We start from the raw sequence: 19,079 nt of genomic DNA, 5'->3' as shown, positions 1-19,079 counted from the left end.
CTGGCTCCCCAAGGGCCCATGGACCATGCCACTGAGAAAGTAAACACTAAGTCCGCAAAAGCATAAAAAAGTTTATTGGAGCATCTTGGCCGGTGGGGCGGGTATTGCTCAGTTGGGGAGGGAGGCCGATCCCGCCGGCCGAAGGAGCCCCTAAAGTGCACTCGGTGCGGCGAGGGTTGGGTGTTGCATAGAGAGTCGGGCCGGCCGCTCCTCCTCGGCCTTCCTGCCTCTTGGCCCAGTTAAGCCAAGCGGGCCTGCCGGCCGCCCCGCAATCCGGGCTCGCCGCTGCTCTGGCTCACGAAAACGGCGGGCGCACGCGCCTGCAGCGCCAGCCCGGGCTCCTGGCCCTTGCCCCCAGGAGCGACCAGAGCGGCACTGCCCAGGCGCGTCTGCGCCACTGGAATCTCGTCCATGGACTCGGCTGACGCCGAGTGGTAGGCGCCAGCACGGCCAGCGGAGTGCACCGGGCTGGCGCCCTCGGAATCCGTCGACGGGCTGGAGCTGTGGCCGGGGCCCCAGGGCTCTGTGCACAGGAGGGCAACATGAGACCAGGGGTTGCGTCTCAGGACTCTGCTTTTCCCTCCCTCGGAGTTCCCCGAGCAAGACACGGACAGGAAGGAACGCTCACCCCGCAGCCTGGGCAGCGGGGACGCCCGGTCCAAGGTCTCAGCTCTTGGAACCTTATACAGGCGCAGCTTTCTCTTTTTCTGCAGAGACATAGGGGAAACTGAGGCCCCCACATCGCCAAAGATGCAACAGTGTGTGGCAGAACAGAGGCTTCTTTTCCACCCCCCTCCAACTAGACAGAGGGCCCAGCACAGTCCCTTCTACCTGGGGTCGGATCTCAGGAGGCAGGGCGACAGTGTCTGGGCAAGAGGGCGGTGGAGGCTCCCCTTGGCCACTGGTAGCAAGAAGCTGGGAGGGTCTGAGGGGAAAGCAGGAGGGTCAGCCTGAGTGCTGCTTGGCAAACCCTCCCGGCTGGAGGTTGCCACAAGAGCCTCCCTCCCTCCCTAACAGAGGAGAGGGGCATTCATCTATCCAACAGGCTGGGCTGGATCCAGACCTCATGCCTTGGTCTTGACCTACCCCTTTTCTCCCACCTAGGATGGGCTGCCATGCTAATGGGAGATGCCCAGGTGGCCCAGGTCCAACTCACTTGGCATTCACTGCCGCTGGCCTGGTCTGGCTGGGGGGCTCTGGGCGCACATGGCTGAAGGTCCGCATGTAGAACTCCATCTCCTGGGGAAGGTGGGGGTCAGGGAGGCTGGGAGATCAGGTGTAGACCCAGGGCCTCCTGAGTCCAGAGGTCACCCATTCCTGAACACAACCCACCCTCACTGGCCTCTGCGGGACAGTGCAGACTTTAACCCAGCGGTCTAGGGCTGTCCTCCTAGTCCCTAGCTGTGCTGGGAAAACCCTCTGCAGTGTGAGGCTTAAAACGCCCATTTCTGGACCTTACCCCATCCCCAGGTCCTCACTTCATCTAGTAAAACTCCACCTCCTCCAGGAAGGCTCCAGCCCCATGAGTCTATACACCCAGTGTAGAAGTGTTCAGCCAAGCAGAGTGGTAGGGAAGCTCAGGGATGCCCTCTCCTCCTCCTGGCCCCTCTCAGGGCTCCAGCCTCTGAGTTGGTTTTTTCCCTGAGAGCCAAGGCAGCAGTTCACAGGCGAGATTGCGCCTGAATCCTGGGCACGCCCTCCTCACCTTCACAGAGTGCCAGCCACAATCCTGGCGGCTGAGAAGGCGGGGGTGGAGTGTGTGTGGGGGGGTACGGTCTCCCCTGCCCACATGCCCCCACCCCGAAAGGAAAGGCAGTGGATGATGGAATGAATTGCAATCCAGGACCAGGCTTATGGGTGAACTGTGACTTGCTTAATCACTGATCCTCACAGCAACCCTCGGGGTGGCAGATGAGACCCCAGAAAGTGAAGGGCCTTGAGGCCAGGAGGTCCCAGGAGCAGCCTAGGCCTGCATCGTAGCACGCTGGACGCACCCCAGCCCCACCCCAGAAGGCTGCAGGTGAGGAAACAAAAGCCCAGGCAGAGCCAGCCTGGGAAGGACGAAGGGCGTGGTGTGGGATGTGGGTGGGGCAGAGCCTGGAGCGGGGAGCACTCGGACAGCTGTCACCAGCTCCAGCAGCAGTTTCCATGGAGACTGAGGCGTCCTGACTAATGCAGAGACGACACAGTAACAGCAAACGCTGTCTCTAAAACAAGCCTATGTTTGGGGGCAACGGCTCCAGAGAGGGGCCCCTCCCGAATTCCTGCTTGGGTTGGGGGTGGGGTGGCTGCCCACAGGGGCCCTGGCAGATCTGGGGGACAGAGCCCAGCCAGTCACCCCTGCCCAAACTCTGCCCAGGCTGACCCTTTGGGGAGCGGTGTCGGAGTGCTGGCCTGAGCAGGGGAGCCCAGGGTCAGGGGTCTCAGGCCAATCACAGGGACTGGGACCTCAAGGTAACACTGCCCCACATCTTGTCCCTTCCCCAGTGTGGACTCAGCACCCCTCCAGGGCCCAGCAGACAGGCAAAGCCTACCCTGAGGGCCCTGGGCTCTGGAGGCTGGGGCAGAGAAGGGGCCAGCAGTAGAGGATGGTCCCAGAAGACTGAGGGGCCACAGTGGGACAATAGCCAGGCCCTAGCCAGCTGGGGAAGTCAGAGTGTCACCAGGCAGTCCTCACTCAGGCCCCCCTCCTCTCATCAGAGCTGTCCCTAGGATCCTTCCACAGAGACCTTAAAAAAAGTGCACATTCCTGAATGGTGCAGGGACACCTCTCAGCCTCAGCTCTCTCCTCTGTAAAAGGGGATAGGCATAACACTCCTACCCCTGGTAGGCCTCCCTCACATCATTTGTAGATGGACAGAACAGAAATTAAATATCCTTGCTGCTGCCACAAGTGGCCCCAAAGACTAAGCAGAGCAGAGGCACAGAGTGCTGAAGTCTGGATATCCCAGGGCCAGCCCTGCCTCAGTGGGCGCCAGCTATGAATCTCCTGCCTGCTTCTCCTGCCTCAGTCCTCTCTGTGGTGATGTCCACTCCCCAGGATGGCTGCCACTATGTATAGGCCAGTGCCCAGCACCAGGGCAGGTACGCAGTGGTGTGGCAGAGGGGTCTCCACCAACAGCCAGCAGGCCCCAGGCCCAGGCCTGCCTAGTCTTGGCAGCCTGGCCCACGTGCAGGGTCCAGCCCTGGTGATGAAAACAGAAGAGGCGGGTCCCAAGCCCTCCCCGAACCCGCCCACCAGCCTGTGTTTGTGTCCAGTTGCCATGAGGATTCAGGATCTAGGGCTCAGCCTTCCCAGTCCCTAGGGGCTCTGAGGACTGGACCACCCCACCCCCAGCTGCTGACCTCGGGAAACCACAGGGCGTGGGAATGGGGGTGGGCTGGTCAGCAGCTAGGCTGAGGGCTCCTGCTTCAGGGTGGAGAGACCTTAACTCTCCCAGACCCAGCTTCTATTTAACCTTTCTCGGCCTCAGTAAGCTCATCTGCAACATGGGTGTGGTAATAGTACCTGCCTTATGGGCTGTACTAAGGATAAAACAGGGTAATGGGTATGAGGGCTCAAGGTCACAGATGAAAAGAACTGATGGCTCCATCCTGGCTGCTGTCCTAGTCCTGGCTGCAGTCCCAGTCACTAGTCCATCCTCTCTTCTCCTGCAGCCCCAAGCTGCCTGCTTCCAGGCTCCCATGTTCCATGCCCTCCAGCACGTGCTTGGAGCCTGGACGGGCATGTACATGGGGTCGGGGAAATGCAGAGCTCCCTCTGGCTGCGCCCACACTTGAGCAAGCGGGCACGTGCTCAGTACAGACTTGGCCCCAGCTGCCCCCAGCACCCCTCCTCCAGCGGCAATTCCAGGCTGGCTTCCCATGCCCTGCCTCCTCACTGCTGCTCCCTGCACAGTCCCCACACCCCGGCCCCATTTCCCACCCCTCAGCCCTCTGGGCCACCTCTATACCTGAATGGGCCGCATCTTGGGGGGGCATGACTCGAGCTCCCTGTGGGCCCCCTTTGCCTCCTGTGGTGGGCGGTGCTGCACGATGTACTCATAGGTGGTGAGCTTGTGCCACACTGGGGGGTGGGAGGGAGGAGAGGGCTCAGTGCAGTGGAGAGGGGACCCTGGGGGGAAGGAGAGCACCCAGCCCCAGGCTGAAGCCAGTGTCCCCAAATACACTAAGTCCTGGGGTGAGACCAGGCCATCATAGAGAGAGAGCAGTGGGAAGGGCCATGGTTTCAAGGCTCTATAGCCCAACTAGGTACCTCCCTGCAGCCTAGGGACCTCTTTCCCCTGCAAGGCAGGGCGGGGGGCACTTACTGAGATAAATGTGGAAGCAGAGCAGGTGGCCGAGCAGGGCTGTGGAGAGCAGGCCCAGAAGGATCAGGAGGGCAGCCAGAACCAGGATGGCAGGAGCCTGGGTCTCCACAGGGGCGGCAGGCAGGAACACGAACCACACATCTGTGTGATTCTTCAGGACTGCAAGGCACAGGTAGAGTGTGACCAGCCAGGGCTGTGACCAGTGACCAGAACAGGCCCAGGGTCAGAGGGTAGGAATGAGCCCAAACTGACCTTCAAAGTGTCGGTTGGTGCGCAGCCTCATGGGGTTGACAAAGAACTCCACGAAGACATAAATGGCCACCAGCACCAGGAGCAGGACACCCAGTAAGGCGGATGCTACACTGTGTAGAAAGAGCCTGGGCCCAACCATGGGCAGCTGTCAGCACCTGGGTGCTCCAGCTTGGTGAAGGCCAGGAGCTCAGAAAGGCTCATGGCTGGGAGGGGAGCTGGGCCTCTAGCCCACGGCTCCAACTCCTCAAAAGCCAAAGGCATGAGGCAAACTGAAGATGGGGGGCCACTCAATCAGGTGCCCACCTTTTTGTCTGGGCCAGAAAAGTGGAAGACCCCAAACCCACCCTCAGTCGTCCCAGCCAGCACCCCAAGAGCATCTGTCTCAGAGGAGCACTCCAGCGGCACACCAGCGCACAGGTCCTCAAAGCACCCCAGCCCGGCGCCGCCTTTAGCCCGGGCTGCAAGGGCCCTGGACCCCGCCCTCGGGTACGTGACTCCAGGACCCCGTGCGGCCCGGCCCGGCTCTTACCGGTAGTTCCTCTCGCCCACGCAGTTGTTGAGCCACTTGCAGTGGTGGTCGAAGCCGCAAACGCACTTGTTGCAGGCGCTGCAATGCTTGGAGCGGGCGCTCCTGCGGGTGAGGGGCACAGCGCGGTCGGCAGGCGCTTCCGCCACACCAAGGAGCGCGTGCGCCCCCTGCAGGCACTGCGGGGTGGGACCCCTGGAGGAAGCGGCGCTTCCGTAGAGCTGGGGGACCCCGATGAGGGTTGGGGGTGCACTGTGCTGTCCTGCTCTGGGACTGCACACCTAGGTGATGGTGGCATGAAACGGAAAAGGGGCTTACTTCCCAAGCAAGACCCCTGCGACAAGCCAGAAGATGCAGGTGTGGGGCCAGGGAGCAAGAGAGCAAGGCTGCCGAGACCATGGTCTGCATTGCTCTTCCTGACATCTCCATTTCTGGGTCCCTGTTTCCTTGCCATTCTATAGGAATTTTCGGGGCATTATTCCAAAAAACATTCTGTGTGGGCTAATCAACAGGGAGCCCCAGAAGAGGAGCAAGCTGCCATCTGGGTGGGCACTAAGGCAGCTCGCTGCAGGGGGCCGGCTGAGGGGCAGCCACACTAAAACACAAGTGAGAATCTCCCAACTGGAGAAGGCCCAAGGAAGTGTGGAAGAGTGGGGCACGTCCCCCTCCCCAGAAAAGGACAGACTCCTGCAATGGGCACGAACTGCCAGAGCAGCCACACAGAGACAGCACACAGACTGGCACCTAGACTGGCAGGATGGCCTCATGCCTAAGTCCTTAGTGCCTTAACACTGTGGGCTTTCCAATTCCTGAGGACAGACCCCCTTCCACAGGCTGCCTGGGTCTTCAGTTTGGAAGTGTGGCTCTGGTCTTGGACCACACCCCCATCCCTGCTCTCCCACCTGAGGCTGGGGGACTGGGAAGCTCCAGAGGGTGGGGAGGCCCCCCACAGAGGGGGTTGGGACCAGCCAAGCTGGTATGGGTGCTCCACATTCTGACTCCTCTCCTCAACAGCAGTGTGACCTGGGGCAAGTCACTTGGCCTCTTTTGGCCTCAGATGGCTCATGAGTAAATGAGCAGACGGTGTCTGCTTAGGGGCCAGGCAGCCCGGGCTGTGAATCTGGCTCTGGTGTCAGTAGCTGTGCGGGACTTCAGGCAGGCCTCTCAGCCTTTCTGAAGGCTGGGCTCTTCCTCCTCTGTGAAGTGGGAAGATGCTGCCCTCCTTGCAGGAAGGCTGTGCACGGTGCTTAGCACACGGTAAGTACGTAAGCATTAACTCTCCTCCCCACCCCATGTGGGAATGCTTGTGAGAGATGGGGGATGTCGTTGGAAGAGTTAGTCCCTAGAAATGTTTGTGGCAGTGCCAAGTGTTTCCTGTGTTACCTGTTGGAATGCTATTCCTCATCTTCTGTTTCCAATTACCCAGTCACCTCCTTCTCCTCACCTTCTCAAGGACCCAATTATCTGCCACTCCAACAGATTCTTTTTTTTTTTTTTTAGACAGGGTTTTTCTGTTGCCTGGGCTAGACTGTAGTGCCATCACCGCAGCCTCAAACTCCAGGGCTCAAGTGATTCTCCTGCTTCAGCCTCCCGAGTAGCTGGGACTACAGGTGCGTGCCACCATGCCAGGCTAATTTTTTTCTTTTTTTGGTAGAGACAAGGTCTCACTATGTTGCTCAGGCTGGTCTTGAACTCCTGGCCTCAAATGATCCTTCTGCCTCAGCCTTACAAAGTGCTAGGATTACAGGCATGAGCCACTGGGTCCGGCCAAGATTCTTAACTGCATAAAACACTAGGGTTCTGAAAAGCATCGGGATAACTGTGAAGCTCTAGCATGCCTCTCTCTGCCCTGCATGCCCCTGCTGGCCATCCCCAGGCATACTCAGCACCCAAACGTACCCAGACCCACGCACTCGCACGCACTCACACATCCACATCGCACAAGTTGCAGTGCAGGTCTTCAATGACGTGAGCGTGTTGGCTGCGGTTGAAGATGGGTAGGGGACCCGCGTAGCTCTTGTCCCGAACGTTGGCATCTGCTGGATCGATGGAGACGGCGGTCAGGTGCACCACGAGGTGGCCAGCAAAGATGGCGCCCATGCACTGGCCCAGCAGGTTAAAGACTCACTTTACACTCTGCTGGCTGGGAACCACACCCCACTCCCTATGGCCAGGGAACTTCCCCACCTCCATGCCAACTCCCCTTGAGCAGAGATTCTCTGCCTGTGCCACCTCCCACCTCCAGCCCCCCAGAGCCTCCTCATCAGACCTCTGCAGTGGACCCCTGTGCCCTCAAATGGAAGAGGAGATGGGCCATCTGGTAACAGAGCCCACAGCCAACATTGCCTGCTGCTGCCACCTAGGGGACCAAGCACAGGACCCTGGCCTCACTGCTCCAGGCCCAGCACAGGCCCTGGCTGGTCTGACTGTAGGTCCATTTCTGGTTTCAGATTCCAAATGGTGATGTGAGACTGACAGAGACCAAAGGTCCAGGCACCTAAAGTTTAAGCTGTGAGCTTGCTTATCTTGCTTTCACAGGAAGTCGGCTCTGGGAGGGAGGCAGCCATCCCCTTCCAGCAGCCGGGCCAGATGGAGAATCCCTTGCTGACAGGGGCTTATACACTCACTGCCTCCCCCACCTGGAGTCTAGGTACCTGGACCCCCAGGCTGAGTGTCTGGCATGCCAGGGCGGCATAGCTAATTCCTGGACCTGAAACGCAGCTCTTCCAGGGCCTATTGCTCAGTGATTGGGCCAAACGCAGGAGACGAGTACGCTGGCAACTTGCTGCAAAGTCTGCGTGTGTAAAAACTCACCAGTAGACTCCACCCAGGTGGCCATCCACCGTCCCACCCTCCCTCCACCTGCCTCCCCCCACCATCCTCCATCCGTGTCCTTGCCAGCCAGGCAGATGTCATCTCTCCATCCTCCATCCTTCACCCATCCGCTGTCCAACCTCCTTTCTTCCCTTCCGCCTCCTCCCAGCAGCCAAACTTTTCCACATGTCTGCATGAGCGAGGTTCTGCCCTGATGTGCCTCACCACAGCTGAGAGATGATCCCATGGCTGTCACTGACCTCGCTGTATGGCCACTGCTGCGGTCAGCTCTTCATCTCTTGCCTGGGTCACTCCATAGTCTCCTAACCTGTGTTCCCTTAAGTCTACCCTTCACATGGTCACACAGTGAGCTTTTTAAAAGCTTAACTCTAAAGCCCTCCCTGTTTAAACCCTACAATGGCTCTCAATGGCTCTCCAGCTGGAGTTCACTCCTCAGCACAGGGGCACGGCCTCTTTTGTTCTGGCTCTTCCCAAACCTCTGGTATCGCCAGCTACTGAGCCTCCCCAGTCCAGCCTCTGTCCAGACACGGAATGAGAGCAAACACTGAGCTTCCTGCCTGCTCCCGCACTTCTCTGGCTCCACCCCTGGTTCATTCATTCACCTGTTTACTGAGATCTTTCTTTGGGCCAGACACTGAGGGGTACGGCAGGGGCAAGAAAGACTCATCCCTAGCCCTGAGGAGACAATAGTCTGGTGGGAAACAAAGATACTGATGAAATAATGGGATCATTAATTAATACAATGAAGAAAGTCCACGGGGCTATACTATGCCCGTTTGTCACCAAGTGACCTCATCTAGTCTGAAGGGGGCTCCAGAAGGCCTAAGTGAGAAAGTAGCACCTCAGCTGAGGCTTGCAGAAGGGACAATGGGGACCTGGCAGGTAAAGAAAAGAGGAAAGGGGGCCTGGCTAGGGACTGTGCCAGCCAGAGGTGTGGCTGGAGTATGGTTCCAGCTCATGGCTGCCATGCAAGAATGAGGGCCCACGTTGCCAAATTCTAGCTTCTCAAAGGAACCAGAAATCTGGGTTTTTATGTTTAAATGTTAAGGAAATAATTTTTAAAACACACCTATAGAAGGAACACAAGATCTGCACATTTTGTATCATAATTATATCTCAATTTTTGAAAAATCTGCAGGCCAGATTAGCCCACAGGCTGCCAGTTCTTGACCTGTGACTCAGCTGGGTTTTGGGGGCAGGGAGAGAGGCAAGGGGCCTCCAGACAGACACTAGTGTTGGTGAAACGGAGAACAGGGAACATAGTACCAGAGGAAACTGGAGAGGCAGAAAAGATCCACAATATGCTGAGTCTTGAAGGCCATGGAAAGATCTTGAACCTAATTCCTTTAGGCAAGAAGAAGCCATTAGAGGCTCTGAGCTGGGGAGCACGAGCCCAGGGCTGTGCAGTCCGCAGGACGCTCATGTTCATGGTTTATGTGCTCTGGTGCTCACACACTCTAACTGCTCCTCGCTCTCTCACCCCGGGAGGCAGGCAGGCCCCTTCCTGTCAGACAGAGGAGGAGACTGAGACCCAAAGAGCAGGCAGAAGCCACTCAGCCCTGCGCAGCCCTGAAGGCACTGATCAGAGACCAAGGCTTTCAAGCTCATCCCTGCCAACCACCCTTAGGTGGTTCTTCCCACCTTCCCCCCAGGAACCACCTCTGAAGTGTACATCCCAGGACACTCTCACAGGAGCTCTCCGTACAGGGGCACTTCTATCCCCTGGCCTTGCTGCCACGTCCTCTGCTCCTGGAGGCTATGGCCAGGGCTGGGGCAATCACACCACTGGGCTCAGGCAAGTCCATGTTTGTCACTGTTCCCAGGAGCCTTCAGGGCATCTCTATCCTGCCTCTTGTCACATTCAATCTCATACTGAAAGGGTCTGCTCCAATGTGCTCATAAACAGTCCTGAGCACAGCGTAATAATCTGTCTGTAAATAAAAACCACATTTTAAATGTACCAGAAAACTTACTACGCAAAAGAATTCTACCGTGACTCTTTTTGAAAAGTGAAAACTAGGCCGGGCGCGGTGGCTCACGCCTGTAATCCTAGCACTCTGGGAGGCCGAGGCGGGTGGATTGCTCGAGGTCAGGAGTTCAAGACCAGCCTGAGCAAGAGTGAGACCCCGTCTCTACTAAAAATAGAAAGAAATTATATGGACAACTAAAATATATATATACAAAAAATTAGCCGGGCATGGTGGCGCATGCCTGTAGTCCCAGCTACTCGGGAGGCTGAGGCAGTAGGATCGCTTGAGCCCAGGAGTTTGAGGTTGCTGTGAGCTAGACTGACGCCACGGCACTCACTCTAGCCCGGGCAACAGAGTGAGACTCTGTCTCAAAAAAAAAAAAAAAAAGTGAAAACTTCTTTCGTAAATGGAATAATCATTCCCTAATTTGTTCTTTGTTTAGCTCTAAACACAATTAGCCTAAAGATGGTTCTAAGGCTGTCGTCTTCTGTGATCACTCCTGTGGGACTCGGTGGATAAGATTCACATCTGTGTGGGGCTTTAAATGCTCCAAGGTACTTTAGGGCTGTCCGCTCACCCTGTCAGGTGGAGGAGTCAGATGGGGGCTGGAGGGCGGGCAGGTGAGCAGCTGGCCCCTGGGACTGGGCCCACCCTGTTGTGCCCCACCTGTGCTCCCTGAGGCTCTGAGCCCAGCTGTGGGGCTCTGCTATGTCTGTCCACGCACTTCCCCGCACCGGCCCCACACTTTCCTAAGGATACAGCATAGCCAGCAGGCACCCAGTGGTGAGGCAGGAGGGGAACAAGGATCCCAAAGCCGATCACAGCAAAGAAGAGGTACAGCAGCCAGGCCACAATCTGGAGCGGGTGAGGGGGCCAGCTCCACCCATTGCGGCGGGATCGCTGGCCCGGCAGCTCCAGGGAGGGTCCACTGGGTTGCTCAGGCGCCGTCCACACACTCTTCTCAGGAGCCGTCTTATTGGAGGGCTTGTTGCAGATGTTCATCTCCAGAGGGAGAAAGAGCAGTGACAGCACTGTCCGGAGGAGGCCCTGCTGGAGCCCAGGGTCCCACTGCAGCCAGGTTTTAGCATGGGGGTGGCAGGCTGGGACCTGAAGCCACCACCCAGCTACTCTGCAAGGGAACCTAGGGTTCTAGCATGACAGAGACTGGCAGTGGGGGAGGGTGGGAGTGGGGTGCTGTCTCAAAGCCCCAGAGCAAACTCTGGCCCCAGCCTGGCTAGGACAAAGTAGGAGGGCCCAGGGTTTATTCAGGACACAGTGTGGCTGCCTGTTACTCTACAGCCATCAGAGTTAAACCCAGTAAGACATGTTCTCATCTGGTAATAATATCAGGCTAGGGCCAGAGCGATGAGAACACATGCTGATTCTGTTAGGATTAGTCACCTCTGTCCTGAGGTCCAAATGCAAGTGTCACAGAGGGCCCCTGTATCGTTTGCTAAGGGAAACAAGAAGTGGAGGTGCTCAGAAAGGGGTATGCCTCTGCCCCTCAGCAGACTTGGAATCCCTTTAGGGCTGGGGGACCCTGAACCTCTGCCCCACACCTCAGAAAGGCTGCTTGGGGCTTCTTGGCTGGAGAGGAGCCAGCACACACGAGAGGGAAGGATACCTCCATACTTTCCTCCAGCAGCAGAAAGGACCACAGCTCTCTAAGTAAACCTGGGCCTGTGCACAGATTTACCCGGGAAGGTGGGCTGATGCCCTCTGACCCCCTTGAGGGAGTTCAGGGCAAGGCCAGGCCTCGGTCAGAGCCAGATCACCAGATGGCAAAAACCCCCACTCCACCCAGCCCCCTTTAGCCCAATAGCTGGCCTGGTGGCCAAAGATAAATGCAGGGCAGGGCAGGGTGAACTTGTTGTAACAGGAGGGAGACCCCTCCCAGTATTATCTGGGCCCAAGATGGGACTGCAGCTGAGGCAGGCAGTGCCACACCTGGGGAGATACTTGGTGGGAAGGCCAGGAGCTGGGACAAAACCCTGATAGCTGGACTTTCCTTTCAGGAGCCCCTGCCCATGGGCCAGGGAATGTGACTAAGCAAAAATGGCGTGGCAGACACCCCCTCAGCACATCTGCCTGTAATGCCCTTCTCACTTCTCAACCCAACAAAATGAGACTTAATCATCAGAGCCAACCACAAGAGTCCCCACATCCAGGAAGCTTTCCCCAATGTCCCAAGTGGAGTCAGGGGGTCCTCATGTTGAGTCCTTATTGGATAAGTCACTTTGTCATTTGGAACACCTGGCCATCCCTATGTCCACTCCCGTTATGACAGCTTCCCCCAAAGGCAGCAAATGTGCTGTGATTCATTCTCCTCTGACCCCCACATACCCTCACCGAAGCACCCAGAATTGTACCTTGTACATAGTAGATGCTCAGTAAACATTTGCTGACTTGAAAACATCTGAAATAAAAGGAAATGTGGGCACAGTAATGGAGCGGAATCTTGGCCCCACCCGCCCTACTTTCAGTCCTCCCAGCCCGCCCCCGTCTGCACAGCCATCACGCACCCATCCCTCCCTGAGCCCAGCTCCCTGGGCTGACTGGCTGTCACCCTGACTGCTGGACAGTCACTCTTAGCTGCTCTGTCCTTCAGTCCACCAGAGGCTCAGAGGCTCCTGCAAGCCAAGCTTGGCAGTATTTGAAGTCACCTCTGAGTACTCTCATCTCAAAACTGAACTGAGTGATCTTAGTTTTCTACCCGGGAATCAACTGGAATCCTTTGGTCACTTACCTTGTCTTCAATAAGATGCCACAAAAGGAAAAAGGAAAAAAAAAACAGCTTTGGAGGTAACAGATGTAGGTTTAGTTCTTAGTTCTGCAATTTCTAACCAAGTGGCCTGAGTTTCCTCATCTGAAAACTGGGGGTGGGGATGCCTCCCTAGGGCAGTGTATAGATCAGCAACACTGCGGGTAAATCCCTGGCACAGGAACGCTCACTACATGCTAGATGTTATCGTTACCCTTAACTAGCTCTCTGGTTTGTCTTCAGATCTCCAGACTGAAGCTACTTCATCTGACAGTCTCCGAGGTTTATGCTCAAGGTGATGGGATTGGCTCCAGTTGCTTTCTTAAGTCAGTGGCCCTAAAGAATACACTATCATAAGAGCTAAGCCATTGGATCGTCATTCTAATCTTGTCACCTCTGATCTAAGGTGACAAAAGTGGTCAATGAGCTGGCATCACTTTCTTTTGAATGTCCCCAGAGGTAGCAAATCTTTGTCCTTGATTTTTGGAAACAATAAAAGGTCATTAGGTCAAGTCCTGTGAATGCTGGGTGGTTCTGCTCTGGGGCACATCCCTGGGGCTGACAGCAGCTCTCCTGCGGTACCATCACCAGGGCAACTGTGTTGAAGAGAATCCATGACTTTGAATCCCTAAATTGTGGCTTTCTCTTTGCCACCCCCAAAGCTGAACAACCCAAGGCTTGGGGCTGATGCGTCCCCACTGCCTGGCAGTGGCCACAGGCAACCCCAGTGCTGTTGCATCCCAGACTCCTGAGGCAGGAGGAGTTACCACATAAAGCCAGGGGCCTGCCACCAATAGCCTTGGGGACGGTTCTGACCCCAAATCAGATTACCCTTGGCCCAGAGAGGTACCACTTGCCTCAGACTGATGTGGGGACAGTGCTGTTGGGCAGAACTCCCTTGCAGCAGCAGCGGCAGCATTCTGGAATAGACGCCCAAGCTGGCCAGGAGGCATGGCACCTGTCCCAAAAACTCGAGCCAACCAACTCTTGACCAATAACATTGTCTCTTGCACAGTTGGTGGCCACACATTCCTTTGCCCCAAAAGATTTTGATTAAAAGGGCTGGGAGGTTGGAGAGAATCCAAGATGGGGCCCCAAGGCCTATGGATGGAACCAAGCACTGTCACCAGACCCAGAGACTTCTCTGACTGTTCCTCCCCTCTCAGCACTTCTTTCTCTAGGAGACCGGATTGAAAGATGGGTGGCTCTACTCCCCAACAACACAGCCAGCTGGCACATGCAGATCTTGGCCAGTCAGCACTTACTGCAGCCCAGCCCCTGTGTGCACCGAGGATGTAAACGCAGTTGCGACCCAGCGCCTGCCCTCAGGGGCTTCCTTTCTGGGCCCAGAGAGACACAGACAGACATCAGTGCAGTGGGCAAATGGGCATTCTGGCAGCCCATGCCAGGGCCAGCCATTCAGTGTGACAAAACACGGGGTGGACAGATTGGGGGTGGAGGGAGGGGTTGGAGAGGGGAGGGGCCGGTGAGAGATGAGCCCTGAGGAGCTGCAGGACTCAGATCACAGGGGACCTAGGAAGCCAGGTGGGGAAGCTTGGGCACTGCTGAAAGAGCCGAAGGGAGTCAAAGGGAGTTTAAAGCAGGAGAGTGACATAATGGTGAGGGGTGTTTTGGAAAGCTTTCTAACCATACAGGGTAGAATGGGACAGGGGAGGTGACACCACAGCAAGCTGGCCCAGGGAGGCCAGCAGCCCAGCAGCCCTGCGCTTTGAGAGGAGGTGGTCAGCAGATGGGAGTCAAGCCTGCAAGCTCCCCCTGGCCACCTGGTACCCCCGGCTGCATCTGTGGTGGCTGAGAGGTCCATGGGCCTTGGTAAAACATTCTCCATGTACCTTCTGTTCCCACAGAACAAACCCTAGAGAGCTAGGCTGGCGGGAATAAAAGAAAGTGCTATAGGCACAGGTAGCAGCCACCCGGACACACCTGGCTTCTGAGGCAGGCTGGAGGGGCTGTGCAGGCCCTTCCTTTGTCTCCACAAGGTGAAGGCCATTACCAGGATGACAATAATCTATTCCTTTCCCCTGTGGCTGGTGTTTTAATAATAATAATAATAATAATAATCTATTCCTGTGAACATTCACTTGCTAAAAGTCTCAAATAGTGTTTTCAAAACAAGGTTAGGCTACCTTAATTTACATACTTAAGTTAAATGAAGGAAATCTTAACATTTTATGTTCTCATTATAAACTGTAGGATAGTTACGTGAATGATCTACTTCCCTCCTGCCCACCTCTGCTGCCACCAAAAAAAATATTTAGGCATGTTGTTCTGAAATTCATGCATGGCATTGTCAAAGGAACCAGGCTTAGGGGAAAGGTCCTAGCCCAGAGAGACTGTGGGCATTCCTGGATTCCTGCACCGTGTGTGAGGACATCACACGTCAGAATTATTACACTAACGAGGGTTTGTCAGGGGAAACTAAGGACCTGGGAGTCTAGGGGGAGGGGTCAGAGGAGAAAATGACAAGGCTGAAGCAGGGGCTTGGAGGGCCCAGAGCCACCCATGGGAGAGGCAGGTTGGACCAAGGAAAAAGGCCCAGGCCTGGAGACAGAGAGGGCCTTTTTCTGGTTCCTGCACTGCTGCTCACAGACTGAGGAACCTGGGGACAAATGTCATAGATCCTCCTCTTTGGATCTCTTCTGTGCTCATCTTTCAAAAAAGTTAGACAGAAGGTAATATGGTAAGTCTACCAAACTTTAGAACACACATTATACCTTTTGACCCAGACATTCCATTTCTGGGTGTTTATCTTACACATGTATATACTCTCAAAATACACAAAGATTCATTGCAGTGTTGTTTGTAATAATAAAGGACAAAAAACAATATAAACAAACTATGGCACATCCACACAGTAGAATGCTATGCAACATCAAAAACAAGAAATAAAAAAAAGAGATGAAATGATCTTTGACACACAGTTAAGTGAAAAAGCAAGATGTAGAACAGTTGTAAAGCGAGCTACCAAGTAAAAAAAAAATGAAGGGGATTAATAAACATTTATATTCCTATATGGACAGACTCTCTGGAAGGAAATGTGAGGAACCAAACACAGGGGCAGCCTCTGGGAAGAGGTCTAGGCCTGAGGGCTGTAAACCAGAGATTTGCAATTTTTTATTATACCATAAACATGTACTGCTTTTTTTTTTTTTTTTTTTTGAGACAGTCTTGCTCTGTCACCCAGGCTAGAATGCAGTGGCATGATCATACCTCATTGCAACCTCAAATTCCTGGACTCAAGCGATCCTCCTGCCTCAGCCTCCCAAGTAGCTGGGACTACAGGTGAGAGCCACCACACCGGACTAATTTTTTTTTTTTTTTCTATTTTTGGGGGTCGTGCTCTTGCTCAGGCTGGTCTTGAACTCCTGAGTGCAAGGGATCCTCCGGCCTTGGCCTCCCAGAGTGCTAGAATTATAGGCGTGAGGCACCGCACCTGGCCCATATGCTTTTGAAAAAAAAAAAAAAGTATGTCAAATAATAAATGATTGAGGGGTGTCACTTCTTGCCCTCCTGGCTCCACTAGGCTGCCATGTGGAGCAAATGCACTTGTGTGTCCAGAGCCCTGTACCATGCCAGCCAAACAAGGAATTCCTGCCCAACAGCCACACAACAAGAGTGTTTGGTTTTACTGAAATGCTTTCTCACTCTTGAAAGCAATTCTGAGTCGCTCAGCTGCACAGCTGTAAGGAGGAGCTGTTAGGGGTCTTGTCAAAGCTAGAATCAGACAACCAGGCAGCACAACAGAGGGGTTGCTGGGCAGGGCTTTGTTTGTCCTCGGCCAAGGCCAGCTCAGCTCTCTGTGACTCCCAGAACCCAAAGGGAAGGTACGCTCTACAGGAAAGTTCTGCTCCTTAAGCTTTTCTTTCTGCTAGAGGATTTATGGCTTCCATGTGAGAGATTTTCTATCTATGGATATTCCTAAGTGAGTTTTCCACTTTTTCCCAGAATCTGCTTTTGAAATAATTTTCACTGAGATTTAACAGATGCACAGTTTAACAACCTAAAGGGGAGCTGGAAAGAAAGCACTTCCCAGTGCACATTGTTTGACACTGCAAAAAGTCACTTACAAAAGATTTTTAGGGACGAGTACTTTGTTTATTAAAATTCCACACAGGTGCCAGAGAAGTCTCTGGCCTTAAAATTCTGGGAAGTGGCTATAGTTCAACCAAGGGATGCCTATCACACAACTCCCAGAAAATAAACTGGAACTTCAAGCTGTTCCCAAAGACCTCTCCGGTCATTGGAGATGCGGCTGGGCCCTCACTTTCTCTCTCATAAACAACACACACAAGTCTGATGCTATGACAAGAAAAGCTTGAAACCTCAATCATTCCTGAGTTGGTGTGGTCTGCAAATATTTTCTATGCCATTCTCCTCCTGAAGCAACCACTGCAGACTGTTTGGGATCCAAGTTAAGGGGACAAGAAGGAGGGAGTGGCATGGAGCAGAAACAAGGCTAATGAAGGGGAGGCAAGGGTTGTTGATTTTAACCAGGAAATCAACTTACAGACTGTAGGAGCCAGCCTTGGGGAACACCCACCAAGAAACAGCCATTAGGAACAAAACTGTGACAGAACAAAATAAGCAAAACAAAAGCAAAGCAAAACAAAACAAAACCTGGCTAATTGAGTGCTGTTGTTGCTTTGATTGCATCTCATGGTGATTATCTGTTTACAAACCCATCTCCCACAGTGAGCCACCAGTTCCACAAAAGCAGGGACCATCCTTCACCCATGTCTAAACCGAGGTCTTCTTCAGTAAAGAAGTTAAGCCACTTCTTACCATTTCTGCGGCCATCACCCTAACCCAAACCTCCCTCATTGCTCTCCTACACTGTTTCAACAACCATAACCAAACCTAGCATTTAGAGGGCACTTATTCTGTGCCAGGCACTGCTTTAAGGACCTTAATGGAATTTACTTATCCAACCCCCAAGGGTTGGACAAGGTTGTGGGGGTTGGATAAATAAATTTCATTTCAAGCTGTCCTCATAGATCTCTCTAGTCACTGGTCTCAGATCTAGCTAGCCTCTCACTTTCTCATTCATAAACAACATGCAGAACATCACCACCTTTCCACGGATTAGAACACTCGGCTCAGAGAGACTAAGTAAATTCTTCCAGGTGGCACAGCTAGACTGGCAGAACTAGGATGGCTCTCAGCTGACTTCCCAGTGTGCCCTGTCACAACCATGCTGCCCATAGCAGCCAGAGGTAGGTGAGCTTTTCAAAACTTGAAACTCATCAAAACACTTCAGTGGTTTCCTTGACTTGCTGGGATAAAGGTGACACCCCCACCTGGGCCTGCAGAGCTCCCCTCACCCTTTCTCCTCCATGATGTACTCTGCTGCCTCCAGACTTTTGCACTGGCTTTTCCTTCTTCCAGAAACACCCTTCCTGTGCTCACACTGCTGGCTCCTTTCCAACCTTAAGGTCTTAGCTTAAATCTGGCCTTTTAAGACAGACCGTCGCTGACTAACCCCTCTATTTCATCACCAGAGCACTTAACCCGACCTGAAATTACTTTAGTCATGAATCTGGCGCCTGCTCTCCACCCCTCTCCTTAATACTCTGCGGGTTCTAAAAGACCTGCCGCGTCTGTTCGGAGCCCTCTGTGCCCGCGCCTGGCACACAGTAGGCGCGCAATGCAAATCTGTAAACCCGATGAACGCTGGAAGGAAGTCCTGCATTCGGCCGGGTCCCTGGAGCTCAGGCCACGAGCTCCAGGCCGAGGAGAGCCCAGAGCCTGGCCAGGCGGCAGCGGCCGCGACCCGATGGCTCAGGCCAGGCTCTGAGGTGAGAAACGGGGCAGAGGCTCCTCACCTGAGCGTCGCGGCTGCCGCGCCAGATCAGCCCTGCCAAGGTCGGCCAGCGGTTCGGCCCTCGCGCCTGGCCATCCACCCTCCCCGGAGCAGCTGAGCTTCAGACCCTCGCGGCAGGGACGGTCCCCGGGACCAGGCGGCGACGCGCCCCGGAGCGGGGCCCCATCCCGGGCGGAGATTGGGCTGGCGGGTCCTCCGGCTCGGGCTCTGGCGGGCTGGCGGCGCAGCCAGGCCAGGCCAACACCGGCTGGGCCTCGTCCGGCGCTGGGCCCGTTCCCCCGGCAACGGCGCGGGCTACGGCGCCCCACAGCGGCCAAACCGCGCTGCGTCACTTCGCGCCTGTATCCTGGCTCGGGGCGGGGCTTGCCAGGGACCCCCTGGCGCCTCACCCGGCCCATTGCTGGCTTTTTTTCTAACCTTTCTCCTAGAAAACCCACTTTCTCCCATCCCGGATCCCCAGTTTGCCTTCCTAAAATCCTAACTTGTCCCAGACGCGCCCCCCATCCAGTTCCTCCCCGGAGACCACTACTCTCGGGAAGACCCTCTGTCAACTTGCACACTTTAATGAGAGTATGTGCTGAGC

At 55.0% G+C, this 19,079-nt stretch overlaps 1 protein-coding gene across 2 annotated transcripts; it reads right to left on the bottom strand.

The window, feature by feature from the left end:
• Positions 1 to 71: 71 nt before the first annotated feature.
• On the bottom strand, positions 72 to 18,715 carry ZDHHC1 (zinc finger DHHC-type containing 1). Of its 2 annotated transcripts, XM_069497911.1 has the most exons (12): positions 18,498 to 18,715; positions 12,263 to 12,309; positions 10,653 to 10,895; positions 7,016 to 7,191; positions 5,092 to 5,193; positions 4,563 to 4,687; positions 4,311 to 4,469; positions 3,954 to 4,066; positions 1,157 to 1,239; positions 832 to 925; positions 629 to 707; positions 72 to 523 (listed from the first exon to the last, which is right to left on the bottom strand). In XM_069497911.1, exons 2-12 carry the CDS (start codon positions 12,269 to 12,271, stop codon positions 240 to 242), a joined length of 1,467 nt encoding a protein of 488 aa, XP_069354012.1. In that variant the 5' UTR covers positions 12,272 to 12,309; positions 18,498 to 18,715; the 3' UTR covers positions 72 to 239. The 2 variants fall into 2 exon arrangements, with proteins under 2 accessions (XP_069354012.1, XP_069354011.1); XM_069497910.1 differs by having other exon boundaries at positions 72 to 707.
• Positions 18,716 to 19,079: the final 364 nt, after the last annotated feature.

This window comes from Eulemur rufifrons, chromosome 23 (genome assembly GCF_041146395.1).
Source record: "Eulemur rufifrons isolate Redbay chromosome 23, OSU_ERuf_1, whole genome shotgun sequence".
Classification (NCBI taxonomy): Eukaryota; Metazoa; Chordata; class Mammalia; order Primates; family Lemuridae; genus Eulemur; species Eulemur rufifrons.
The sequence above is the reverse complement of the archived record's forward strand: the minus strand, read 5'-3'. Positions and strand labels throughout refer to the sequence as shown.